At 38.7% G+C, this 13,397-nt stretch overlaps 3 protein-coding genes across 4 annotated transcripts; 1 reads left to right on the plus strand and 2 right to left on the minus strand.

Moving 5' to 3' along the window:
- Positions 1-2,917: 2,917 nt before the first annotated feature.
- Positions 2,918-6,294, minus strand: LOC103337969 (protein SIEVE ELEMENT OCCLUSION B-like). Its single transcript, XM_008241142.2, has 7 exons — positions 6,032-6,294; positions 5,820-5,924; positions 5,059-5,516; positions 4,864-4,973; positions 4,554-4,690; positions 3,973-4,452; positions 2,918-3,795 (listed from the first exon to the last, which is right to left on the minus strand). Exons 1-7 carry the CDS (start codon positions 6,242-6,244, stop codon positions 3,175-3,177), a joined length of 2,124 nt encoding a protein of 707 aa, XP_008239364.2. The 5' UTR covers positions 6,245-6,294; the 3' UTR covers positions 2,918-3,174.
- Positions 6,295-8,047: 1,753 nt separating this feature from the next.
- On the plus strand, positions 8,048-10,783 carry LOC103337968 (protein-L-isoaspartate O-methyltransferase 1-like). 2 transcript variants are annotated; one of them, XM_089041279.1, is made up of 5 exons: positions 8,048-8,368; positions 8,593-8,748; positions 8,912-9,182; positions 9,385-9,549; positions 10,353-10,783. In XM_089041279.1, the coding sequence occupies exons 1-5, from the start codon at positions 8,096-8,098 to the stop codon at positions 10,601-10,603; spliced, it is 1,116 nt and encodes a 371-aa protein (XP_088897405.1). In that variant the 5' UTR covers positions 8,048-8,095; the 3' UTR covers positions 10,604-10,783. The 2 variants fall into 2 exon arrangements, with proteins under 2 accessions (XP_088897405.1, XP_008239363.2); XM_008241141.2 differs by lacking the exon at positions 8,593-8,748 and having other exon boundaries at positions 8,054-8,368.
- Positions 10,784-10,857: 74 nt separating this feature from the next.
- Positions 10,858-13,163, minus strand: LOC103337967 (28 kDa ribonucleoprotein, chloroplastic). Its single transcript, XM_008241140.3, has 4 exons — positions 12,595-13,163; positions 12,376-12,477; positions 11,430-11,711; positions 10,858-11,171 (listed from the first exon to the last, which is right to left on the minus strand). Exons 1-4 carry the CDS (start codon positions 13,039-13,041, stop codon positions 11,106-11,108), a joined length of 897 nt encoding a protein of 298 aa, XP_008239362.2. The 5' UTR covers positions 13,042-13,163; the 3' UTR covers positions 10,858-11,105.
- Between the last annotated feature and the right edge of the window lie 234 nt (positions 13,164-13,397).

Genomic DNA, 13,397 nt, shown 5'->3' on the forward strand with positions numbered 1-13,397 from the left:
AGTATACAACATGAAAAACGTTTTGAGTAGGTCAAACAAGGACAATAATTTATGTGTGGAATGCTTTTGGACCACCCGATACTGTGGGGGAAGCTACCCCATCCTCCATCGCGCCATTAGAGCCCTTGTTCTAAGTGAGGGAGCTAAGCCCTGCGAAAAATTTACTACTAACGCATAGCATTCTGAATGGCACATTAATTCATCTTACAGTACATTCACGTGAAAATACATATTCGTTAGTTTCAAATGATACACTAGTACTATTCATCTTAAGGTACATTTATGTGGAAATACATACTTGTTGAGTCATCATGATCCATTAAGTGATACATTTAAATAGATCATGATGACCCAAAACAAACGTGATATTTCTATGTTTTTATATTGAATATGTGTAATAATATGCACATGTAATAATATTGTGAACTTTTTGTTAACAATAAGAATAGAGTATTGTGAACTTTTTGTAAATAATAAGAATATTGTTCAACTTGTTAGGTAAAATAATTCAGATAGGATTATTGGATCGGATATCTGATAATCCAACAAATCGAATATGGATTTAGTTGTGAATGATCCGTGAAGTTATCGAATCAGATTGGATTGATATTTTTTTATCCGATCGGATCAGATATATGGTGATCTGATTCATCTCCGACCCATTTATAGCTCTAAACTCATCACATATATTACTCCAAAGATGATAATAACTCAATGAATGTGACTTTTTAAAAAAAAAAATGTATTTATACTAAGTATGTAAATATACCGTAATCCTTTGTCATGATAAATGGATGTAAAGTTAGGTTTTGAAAACTAAAAACAATTTCAAGTTGTTTTAAAAAATAAGGTTGATTTTGAAAACTGCATTTTACTTTGTTTGAAAATTAAAAACAAAAACGGTTACCAAAATGTTTTTAATTTCTATTTTAAAAAATAAAATGAAAACTTAAAAATGAAAATGAAATGGTTATCAAACAACTCTTTAGTTTGTTGACATTATGGATGAGCTCCTTCATAATTCTAAGAGCATCTTCAGTGGAGGGGTTATATAATGAGGTATATGTTAAATATACACCATTTGTGATCGGAATCACCAGCAATAGGGAGGTGTAAACGATTGTAAATTTGCATCACAATCGTTATATGCAAATTTAGATGCACATACGCATCTTTTTTTACATCCCTTGCAGGTGGGGTCCTACAAGAGAAAAAGTGAGAAAAAGTGGACAAAAGTGAGCAAAATTAAATACACATCTAGATTTACATCTTTTCTATTGGAGCAAAAATCATATTTACAACCTCCGAATGTGTAAAAAAAATATAAAAATGGCTTTACAACTCTGAAAATACACCCCCCACTACGGATGCTTTAAACTTCATATTTTCATTCACGATTCTTGTAGATATGTTTATATCCCAAATCTTGAGCATTATTTTTCAACAGGCAGGCCAGGCTTCCATTAAAACCTGTGCCAGACATTTGAGTAGGTAAAGCAAGGACAATAACTTGTGTGTCCCAATTTGGATCGTCCATTACTGTGGAGAAAAACTTCCGTGACACGGGTATGTCAGGTCAACAAACCAGATTATTATCCCAATCCAATCAAATAATGCCACCTATCAAGCATTTTGACTTCTCCTTTCCTCTTCCTTCTCCCTTCCGCTACCTCCCTTGAAATGCTCTTTATCCTTTTTTTGGCTTCTGATATGAAACTTCAATCCTCCCTACCCCATAAAAAATAGAATCAATCCTCCCTACCCAATAAAAAATAGAAATTAATTTTTTTTTTGACCCATGTGCCTGACTTACCATTGGGCTAAACAGAAGTTAGTAACATGTTCAAACTATGTATCGATATTGTTTACCACCTTAACCACCTAGAATAGAGAAGGCCTAATGGACTTCTAGGTGTTGGATTCTATCACAAAATGCCTCGGTGCAATTAGGATAGATCACCTATGTTTGAAATGTAGATTATTTGTGGTATTTTCCAATATGGGACTTACACATCATGACTTGTATTGAGTCACCTACACCAACACGTGGCACATATTGCAACCCAATAAGAAAATTTAGAAACTTCATTATTGTGGGAGGTTTTTCAAAATAAACGCAAGCAACCGGTCGTGAATATAGATGATTATTAAGCCAAAAATAACAAAGATTATTAAGCCAATTGTTAAATCTGATTTTTTAATGAAAAATGTTGATTAATATACCTGAAAGCTATTTTCTTTTCCTCTTTTCCATTCATCCATAATCGTTGCTCGCTAAGATTTTAGATTTAACTCTTACGTTCTAGGCGGTAATACGAGAGTTAAAACCTAAAATAATCAACCATGATCAATAGAGAAATTGGGAAGTCAATTTACTTCATATATAAAACTTTACCTGTGGAACTAAAATGTCGAGTAGGATGTAAAATTGCAAAAGTCCTCTTAGATATTGCCAAAACATCGATCAAAGTCAAACTGCTAGACTTTGATCTACGCAATATTATGGCATCATGAACAAATCTTTATAGCGAGATTTCGCTCTGCTGTCCTAAACATGAACTTAATGAGCCCTTAACATAAATAAATCAAAACACAAACTCGTGAGTATTTTTTTTAATAGAAATAATTTAAGTTACAAGATGTATGAAGGAAGATCTGGTCAGTTATATATCAAAGTCAAAGCTTACAGAACTGTAATTAAGTAGTCTACTGCATAAGCACGATGACATGGTATGACTATTGTTGGTGCTGATGGCGAATTTCATTCTAGGCATTCTAGGGACAAAAATTAATTTTATCCATGACATGTCTCTCCTGTCCTATTGTTTTGGGGTTGAGGATAGTGTACTTTTTTTTTTTTTTTTCTGGTTAACAAAAAAACCAACACAATGTAGAAAAGTGAAGAGAGAGAGAGAGATTGTGATAGTAATTTTAGTACTGAAAAGTCTTTCAAGTACTATTATTTTTACATTCTTATAAGCTATATATATCAGCCGAATTAGCCCCCGACTCAACAGCCCAAACTGGCGCTTAGAGTCCTAGCCATTTCATAAGTTCACACAAACAAACTTATTCTTAATGCATACTAAAACATTTAGCTCTCTCAAGAAAGAGCACCATAATTAATATAACATAAGATCCAATATGGATTTTTCATGCTTGACTCAACATGTCTCAATCGGTACAGCAGCGGAACATGAAGAACTTCTCCATCTCATTGCCACACTCTGCGCACTCCACTCTGTCCGGGATGTCTGGACCGAACCCTGGAATGATCAAACGGGTGCAGTGCTGCGGTTTGTGGCGCTGCTTCAGTTCATCACTGAGTGTAGGCACGAAGCCTGATTCAGCAGCTTTATTTTTCCAGGCTTCAAATTCATCCAAGGTGTGCAGAGTGAGCTGTCCATTGGCTCTGGCCGTCTCATTTGAGCCTCTCCACACCATAACCCATCCTTGGTCACTTCCATCATAGCTCAGCAAAGTCATGACCTCCTTCAGTATCTCATCATTCTCTACAGTCTTGTGGTGTTTCGCCTTGGAGCACCGCATGCTATCCATTCGGGACCAAAAGAACCAATTGGATGTGTAATCAGGCCAGAACCGGCTGAGGTTCTCTGTTTCAATGACTTTGTTCACTTTCCTGATCCGCTCCCTGGTTGCTGTACTTCTTCCAACATAAAGCAGTTCCAAGGAGATACCAGCAAGTCCTGCAACAACTTTTGCTCTCACCGTGAACTTCCGAATCCATTCCAAATCATCACCTCCATACAAGCATATATATTTCCCTTTCTCGATCTGATAAAGCAAAAAAGTTTCCACATTATCTTTAGTTCTTCATGAATTTTGACTTAATAAATGTATACATATGAATGTACGAAAATGTTATCTAACTTAAGTACTCTCGATTGAATGTAATGTACGGTTCAGATTCACAGTCTGTCAACATATTATGCCGAAGTTTCTAGCACTTACCCAGTCCAGTATGATTGGATCAATGCCATCGGCAACGAGCTGGAGTCTCCAGCTCTCTGCATTCCACAGTACCTGCTCTTTCTCATCAGTGAAAGGGAAAGCCACATTGCCCCATACCCACAGCATGTGGACAGCATTCAGGGAGGACACCCTTCCTTGTGGATCCAAGGACACTATAATCATCTTCTTGTCAAAATGCCAATCGTTTCTGATGAACTTGATCACCGGTGGCTCAATTATTTGAGGGTCGTGCACTGAGTACCACGGCATCTTTGACTTTAGCTCCTCAAATCTAAACCGTTTTGCTTCATCCCAAGTGGTTGCGTCCACAACGGGGAGCCAAACAATCTCATACTCAACTTCTGCCCTGTTCTGCTGTTGTTTGTAGATGTGATCAAGAATCACAATCTCTTCATTGCTCAGACTAAGATCCGTTATCAACAGCAACACATGCCTTCTCCTCAACACTTCAAGACTGTACTGCTTGTGGCAATGGAAACATATAAAATGATTCAGTTTTATGGCTCATTAGGAATACGAAACCCGGGAAATGCAAGGTACAAGATTTAAGCAGACAGTACCCTGGTTGTACCAATTTGGAGTGGTTGTGCATCATCCTTGTGGGAAATCAGTGCCTTTAAGTTCTTCAGGTTGTCCAGGTGGAGTCCCTGGAAGAGGCGTTTCAGCGTCTCATAATCTTCATCATATCTCTTTGCCACTGGATCCCATATGGTGAATTTTGTTCAGTACTTCATTAAATTTAAGGTGAAAGTTGAAAGAAAAACCAGCCAAGAGATATGTTTAACTTCTAAGTTAAACTTTCATCATTTTTAGACTTGGTTTAAGAGGTACATGTCCACAGTTCTAAAGTTTGCAAATCCAAGAGCTTACCAATATATCGACGGCAATTCTCAAGTTCACTGGTGAGGTGTTCATGTATGTTATTCAGCTTATGAGCCAAGCTTGAGAGTTCCCAAACCTCTGTGGTTGATGCAATGTACCTAAAATGAGTAGAAAAAAGGAGCTGCTATTAGCTTAGGTATAGTTTGAAATGAATTTGATGCATTGTGGTTTCCAATGGCTTACTCATGTCTGCTGCCTGCGAGGATGGCAATATGGGAGGCACTAGCCAGGATGCCTCTAATGACCCAATAGGCAGCAGCAGGAATATGTGCCAGGGCAATTGACAGTGGAGGTGTGTCTTCTGAAATGTAGTGAGACTGCAGCTTGACCATCTCACTGTACTCCACAATGCTCTTGGTAACCTTGGTAACGGCCTTGATGAGGTTGTCAATTGCCTCAATTTGAGGCTTGACTGAGGCGGCATGCTCTACCATGTCCGACAGTTGCTTCAGGATGGCCACGGACTTGGCTAATGGATCGGTAGTGCAAAGCTGAGCCACAAGCCAGAATTCTCCGTAGTACACAGCAAAAGCAGCCAGGGTCAGCACCACTTTTGCTTCCCATGTATAGTTTGAAAGGGTCCTGAGTAACTCCATTGTGGTTGCATGAACATCGCTGCCTCCTGAGCATTGGCAACTTATCTGCCGTTACATGGACACACTCTGCTTAATTGCTAATTTGTATTTTGCATAGAAAGGATGTAATAGAAAAGAGGAGACCTACATGCATAGTCCTCAGACATTAAATTATGGTTTCCAGGATTAATTTGAATAAAAGAGACGGATTCGAAACTTCTATTTGTAGCATACATGTTCCTATATATCCATCCCATATGCAGAAACAGTATAGGAGAAGTGCCATACCATATGCTTTTATAAAAGAAACGGAAATGTATATGTTTTTCTTTGAGTAAAAGCATTTAGCTTTAGCAAAAAAGATTCTACCTCGCAATAGATCTTTTGTATGAGATAAGACAATCCGTGGAACAAGACATCAACACTAGGCAAAGAGGTCCTGTCCTCCACCGTATCTGCAAGTTCTCGTGTACCCTACACAGCAAGTAAAGCAATTGGTGACCAAAATAAACAGAACTGTTACAAAGTGTTCTTTTTAATTTCAAAATTGTATAACAAAAGCAAATGGGATAAGGAAATACAACTAGAACGCCAGCAGTGCTGTGAGTAGCACGATGAAATATTTCCTCAACGACTTGGAGAATTTGATTGACATCGACGCTGTGGGATTGTCCCGGAGAATGAGTCTCCCGAATTTGCCTCACCAATGCACTATCATCAGATTGGGGGGATGTTCTTCTATCCCTCATATTCACATTTTTCAGCTTAGGAGCTATCAGCTGTTGGCTTGCCATATCTTGGAGCTTCAAATGCCTAAGAGAGTGAGAAAATGATAGGTTTGAGTGGTTTTACAGTTTCAGAAGCCATGCCTTATATAATAGCAAGAAGAATGGAATAAAAGTTAAAGCCTTATGAACAAGTACCTTGCTTGCAAGGTGAGTCTAATTAAAGTTAAAGCCAGACATATACTGGATAAGAACATAAGGTTCGTTACACAGTTGTGGTGGCCCTAAGGTATGAGTCTGCAGCATCATCTTGGATTTGGGGTTTTCAGTAAATACATAAGTAATATTTGGAAATTAATAGAGCTAATAGACGAATCTATCAAACACTCCAATGAAGGAAAAAACTAATTTCACACGTACAGGGTGTGGACGATTATCAACTGTTGATATGTTTAAAACACAAGCATATATAGCTTGGACTCCAAAGCTCAAAAAATTTCTTGTACATAGTGGAGGCCATGCCAACGTGTATAATTCAGTCATTTTAGTAAATTTTAATCATTCAGATTATCATAATCCAGATCTTTTAGGACATTGATTCCCAACCAACAACCATAAACAAGAATTTAATGGTTGGGAAATCAAAATTTTGCCAAGCATCCAAACCCCAGTACTAGGCAGTAGGCATTCTTTAATCATTTATGTGTAAACTTCTTTACTCTTTTCCCCCTTTTTCTTTCCTCTCTTTTGGAAATTGTACACATACAAAGATATACATAGGCAGGAAAATCTGCTCCCATTAGCAGTCTTTTGTAAAAGGATTTCCTATTCTAGGAAAGATCAAGTCCTTGAGAGAAACTAAATCCTTGTAGGATCATGTCTCATTATTTTCTGCATACTTTTGTACTGGTGCGTGAATCATATGAACCTTTTTTTATCAAGTCATAAACAGTAAATTCTTCGACCAAAAAAAAACAGTAAATTCTGAGCTTCAACCCCACACTGATATGTATTTCCTTGAAGAAAGGAATTATGTGAAGAGACAACTCTCGACAAAAGGGGAAAAGAAAGGGACATCACTCAGTTGATGTGCTTGTGATACTTAAGCCATCTAAATGCTTTCGTCAGCAATGCTTGCTTCACCTAGACTAGTAATTAAGAAGCCAAGACTCTTTATTGATCGAAAATTAAGAAGTTAAGACTGGTCCTTGAGTTTTGTATAATTAACATGCGAGGGAACAAAATGGATGAGAGACAAGAGAATTACTGTGCTAATCTTGGTGGTAAACAGAAAGCAAAAGCCTCAGCTCCCTCCTTGGCCCAAGAACCAAATGAGGCAGGCTCAGCTTGCAACAGGGGACAATGTAAAACAAGTTTTATTGGGCTGGCCCATGCTCAAAATTTCTCTTAGGTCAAGTCGAGTCAAGCATGACCTAAAAGAAAAGAGACCTACCCATACCTGACTGCGTGGGTATTGGTATGACTTTTCGGCTTAACCTTTGTTCAGTTAGGCATTGATCCTAACATCTCGTTCTTTCGGGTAAGTTTTAAGCTTAAAACTAGCCTTCGAATTGAGCTCGTTTCAAAAAACCTTAAGTTCCGATGTCCGAACCGAAGGAAACGAGATTTCAAACGGGTTTGGGCTTCACCAGATTCGAACCCGGGTTTGTAATTGCATCAAACTTTTTCTTGGACTGTCTGTCAAACTTTAGACCGGGAAATCCTATCAACATCTTGGGCTTTAACAAGTGCAGCCCCAAAACAAAAGGACAAAATGGCCCAACTAGCTTGACCCAAATGTGTGGGGTACGCTTGAGTCGGCGGGTGAGGGAGTAGGAAGCAAGGGCAGGGCAAAGACAAGTGTAAAGTGAAGCAGTGAAAAATGGAAAATTGGAGAAAGGTGTAGAGAAAGCGTGGCAAATGCGTAAGCTACTCTCCCCAGCGAGAGCAACAAGTGCTGTAGTAGGCCTAGGCCGCTTAGCGTATGATTCCCGCTATCCAGCGCCCACTGTGCAACACCTCTTAACCTTTACCACTCTCTCTTTCTTTCCTCACTCTCATCATCATCATCGCCATAGTCATCGCCCTCGTCCTCGCACACTCACACTTCTCCCCACCACCTCTCTCTCCTTCTGTCCTCTCCTCCAAAACCCTAATTTCCTCACGGGTAACTCCCTCTTCCGCGGAATGGAGGTATTTCTCTTTCTCTCTCCTTATATCCAAACAGAGCATCTGTTTTTTCAGCTTATAGATAGATAACTATGTAAAAATTTAATCTTTTGTCTCATTAATCTGTTACTTCTACTTGCTTATCAACCCATTGGAGCTTAAGGTAATTTGTTTTTGGTAATGATATACTTTAGTGATTGCTAATTATGCTAGGATCTGATTCATGTGGTTATGTTCCCTAATAATAGGGATTTGTAGTAATTTTAGTCTTCATTTTAATCGGGGTTCATTCTACCCTGGTTAATGGTGGTATTCAATTGTATTGTTGTCCGAGGGCCTTGGATGGACCAATTCAACCCATAACTGATCCTAGTGTCGAGGATTTGGATTTGCAACCAGACAAGGTATTAATGATGGTTGTGATCATTCATGGCCAAAATTCCAATAGGGTTCTGCTTGTTTGTGTATCATTTAAATTACTTTGTTGCTTAATTTAATTTGGGCTTTACTGTTATATGTTAGTGTTGAACAGCTTTGTTTTTCGTAATTATTTTCTATCATTTACAGCAATTCTGGTCCCATAGTAGCGTTAAGAAGAACAAGGCAATGGTGGAGAATTTGCAGAGTTATGGAGTGATTAGCTCCAAAAAGGTTGTTGAAGTGATGGGGACTATTGATAGAGCTTTATTTGTGCCTGATGGGACCCCACCTTATGTTGACTCCCCCATGGCAATAGGTTATAATGCCACCATTTCTGCACCTCATATGCATGCAACATGCCTTCAGTTGTTGGAAGAGAATTTGCAGCCTAATATGCGTGCTTTGGATGTTGGTTCAGGTGCTTATCTATGGAATTTTTATTATAACATGTTAATATCATGTGTTTATGTCTTTATAGTTAGCACATTCTTGGAAGTGAAATGTCACTCACATTTGACCATTTGAATCTATGGAAACCTGAATTCTTTGCACTAGCTGTGCTGCATCTTGAAGGCAGTACTAGAGATCCTGAATTTCCTTTACTGTATTTTGCTTTGCAGGGACGGGATATTTGACAGCTTGTTTTGCCTTGATGGTTGGGCCACAAGGCCGTGCAGTTGGTGTAGAGCACATTCCTGAGTTGGTTTCTTCCTCAATCGAGAATATTAAAAAAAGTGCAGCAGCACCGTTATTGAAAGAAGGTTCCCTCTCAGTGCATGTCGGTGGTATGTTTCCTGAAACCCAGGGTTACACTTTTGAAATTGAAACTAAGAAAAAGAAAATCATTTTTCTATTGAAGCTAAATGAAAAGAGTGTATACCACCCTGATTAGTTTTAGAAATTACTTGCATGAATATGGTGTGTACCCATGCGGGCTGGTTCCATGATATGAGTTGAGGGTTGTTGTTTTAGAAATTCATAAAATGGATTCAATTCTTGTTGGGCTTCAAGGAAAGTTGGGAAGATATTTGAAATGTTTGAAAGCTTGTAGAATTATTCTTTCCTGTAATGTTTTGGAGATGAAAAACCGTTGGTGTTCTCCTCACATTCAATTTCCCTGTCTCTCTGGACTTCTTCTTTCTTTAATCATGTTCTGTTCATGAAATCTATATTCTAGGACTTCCTCTGATAATTTCTTTTTTGTTGGAGTGAAATAGCTTAGTCCTTTTTGGGTGCTGAGAGGAATCATACTTATCATGCCTTGATTCTAGCGTATCTGCATCTTGTCAGTTTGTAATGAAAACTCACTCAGCTTAGGTTGCGCACCAGCAACAAAACACCAGTTTTTCATCCAATATGATTCAAGGAATTGCCAGTCAAGGCCTATAACACTTTTACTAAACATATTTGAGCTCCATACACTGGTTGCCAAAGTTTTGCTGCCATTCACCTGAAGTATATGCTCAAGTATTTCCACCCATGATACCGGTCTTTTTCTATAAAAATAAATGCATCAGCTTAAGACACGATTTTACTACTGCCAAATGCTAATTACTCGTTTTATTGATTTGATAAATTATTGTTGCAGATGGAAGGCTAGGTTGGCCAGAATTTGCACCTTATGATGCCATTCATGTTGGTGCAGCTGCACCAGAAATCCCACAACCACTTATTGACCAGTTGAAGCCCGGAGGCAGAATGGTGATTCCAGTGGGAAACATATTCCAGGATTTGAAGGTTGTGGACAAGAACTTGGATGGCTCTATCAGTGTCCGGACTGAAACTTCAGTTCGTTATGTTCCTCTCACAAGCAAAGATGCTCAGTTGCGAGGCTCTTGAGGCCTGCTACTGGCTCACTATTTGTGCATAGATGATTTTCTGGTTTCTCTTCGCAGTAATGGTTTGCTTTGGTATAGCTTGTTCCCTTGCCACTGTAAATTCCCTTGATCTCAAGGGTGTTCAAACCTGTTGCCTGTTTGTGGCTAAATGACTTAAATATAAGGCATGTAGTTTCTGCTATACCTGAAATGTTGGTTCTGATTTTCATGCTACAAAAGAGAATCTAAAAGTACAAGGCTTTACATCCACTGACATAAAATACAAATGAAACTATTTCATTATAATGACGTTCAAATGCTCCATTAGCTGATCAAAATAAAATAGCAACCACATCAGTAGTGCCCCAAAATTAATGGAGTCAAACTTGGACGCTATATATCGTTTCCAACTAGAACAACACTCGTAAAGTAGAAATCATAAAACCTCGCTGAAAAACAGCTGACACAATCTCATCTAAAGGAAAAGGAACCAAAACCAGAACTTAGGTTTCATCCCTGTTAAGTCAGTAGGGGCTGCGCCTTTGTCTTTCTTCCGCAACATTTACTCTGATCGCCCTTCCATCCAGACTCTGCAGCACAAGACAACTCAAGTAAGATAGTTTATATCGTATCCAAGATGCACCGATGAATCCATACAACATTTCCATCAACTATGTTTTTCACCCCTTTATCAATCAAGTCCATTAGGCAAAATCAGACAAACCATATCAAGCATAATTAATTTAAAGCATGTCAATTCAACCTAAGAATTTGGTCCATCATTACACGAATGATGGATCCCCTTTTCCTAATGAATCATCAAGGTTGAAAATGTAAACGCTTAATACCTGTCCATCTAGAGCAGCAATGGCATCATTCATTTCGTTTTCACTGGCCATTGTTACAAAGCCAAAACCACGCGATCGTCCAGTTTCTCTGTCAAAGACTACTCGTGCCTCCACCACACTACCATGCTCACTGAAGACCTGCTCCAGTTGACCATTATCCACATTCCATGGAAGGTTACCAACATAGATTCTAAAAGAAGGTTCAAATGAACGGGGTGCGCGTTCTTGGCGCGTTCCTCTTGGAGCAGCCCTATTGACAGTCAAGAGCCTTCCATTTAAATCCTATCGCCACAGTAAACACAAAAAACTTAGAAGCAATCAACACAATCCTTAAAATATGACATCAAATGCTTTTATAAAAATGAAAAATAGTATGGAACATTGCGTGCGGTACACTTAAATAATACTCTATTCGTATGCACCAGAAGTTGAATAAGCGAAGGACATTACCTATGGGCATTATGCTTTACTGCAAAAGACATTCCAAGAACCTACTGAGCACTTCTCACGACACATTCTCCTATAATCAGAAGCTCTATACTAAATCTCAGGGCCATTCCAAGAACCTATTGAGCACTTCTCAGGACACATTTTCCTATAATCAAAAGTTCTATACTAATTCTGCGAACTAACTTCAAGGTTACCACAACCCATACTAGATATATGAATATAGAACCAATTGCTCACGGCTACACTCAACTTTCGAGTTAAACCACCAGCACCCTAATACAATGTATTATCGGTTACCCTCCACAAACATAACCCATGCTGTTCAGCCATCAATTCACATAATTTATCCTAATTTTCTTAATCTTTCAAAATATTGTAATTACTCATATTGAGTTTATTCCATCTTGTATGCATGCCATAAATTTACAAAATCAAAATCACCAAAAGAGCAATAAAAACAAACCACTTAAAGAAACGAAATTTAGAAACAACTTACATAACGACTGAACAGTTCCACAGCCTTATCAGCTTCTTCAACAGTACTCATAGTCACAAATCCAAATCCCCGACTCTGCTCAGTATCCCTGTTGTAAATGACCTACAACAACAAAAGAGAAATAAAAAATTTCACCCACATATCTAAACCTCACAAATTTCACACCAACATCGAAACCCAAATACACAAACTTTATGAAACAAAGAAATTAAAACTCACCTCTGCAATCTCCACAACTCCAGCCCTCTCAAAGAGCTCAGCCAATTTCTGACTATCAACATCATAAGGCAAATTCCCAACAAATACCTTGGCTTCCTCAGGTGGCTCAACATTCGCCTCCTCTTCCCTCTCTGCAAAGACCCCTTCTTCACCACTCTCTGCTCCTTCGTCTTGGTCAATGGTAAGTGTGCTGTCTTCTTCTTGCTGAGCCCAGTCTGAGGTCTGGGCCACAAAAGAGACTATCGATGAGAACTGGGTTTTGTTCTTGAGGGACAGAGGTGGTGAAAAGAGTGAAGCATGAGTGTACGTGAGGTGGAGTTTAATGGGTTTGGATGGGACTGAGAGAAACGAGTTGGCGGTTTTGGTGGAGGAGAGGTAGGGTAAAGAGACTAGACATGAGTCTGCTATTGACAAGGTCTTGAACAAATTTGAGGTTGCAGAAGCCATTTTCTGTGTTGAGCGGAGAAGATGCAGGAGTGAAGGGTTTTAGAGAAGGGGGGTGAGGATAAGGGTGGAGCAGAGGTCCTAGAGGAGTAGAAGGAAAGGGGGGTTATCGGCAGAGAGAGAGAGACAGCGAGAAGGAGATTTTCTTTTATGGGCACATAAAAGCATGTACGGGCTTTCAGATTTAGATGTATCATATAAGGGCCCAAATCTAACTCCTTGCTTCATGGAAGTCCAGCCCAACTGCTTTTCTACTTTTAAAAATTTTACAATTTATAAAAATAAAAAAATAAATTTTTTTTTTGGGGATCTAATAGCATCAATAAAATTTTCGGTATTATCATGTGTAAATAATTTTT

The sequence above is a fragment of the Prunus mume genome, linkage group LG7 (genome assembly GCF_029339155.1).
Source record: "Prunus mume cultivar Tortuosa linkage group LG7, ASM2933915v1, whole genome shotgun sequence".
Classification (NCBI taxonomy): domain Eukaryota; kingdom Viridiplantae; phylum Streptophyta; class Magnoliopsida; order Rosales; family Rosaceae; genus Prunus; species Prunus mume.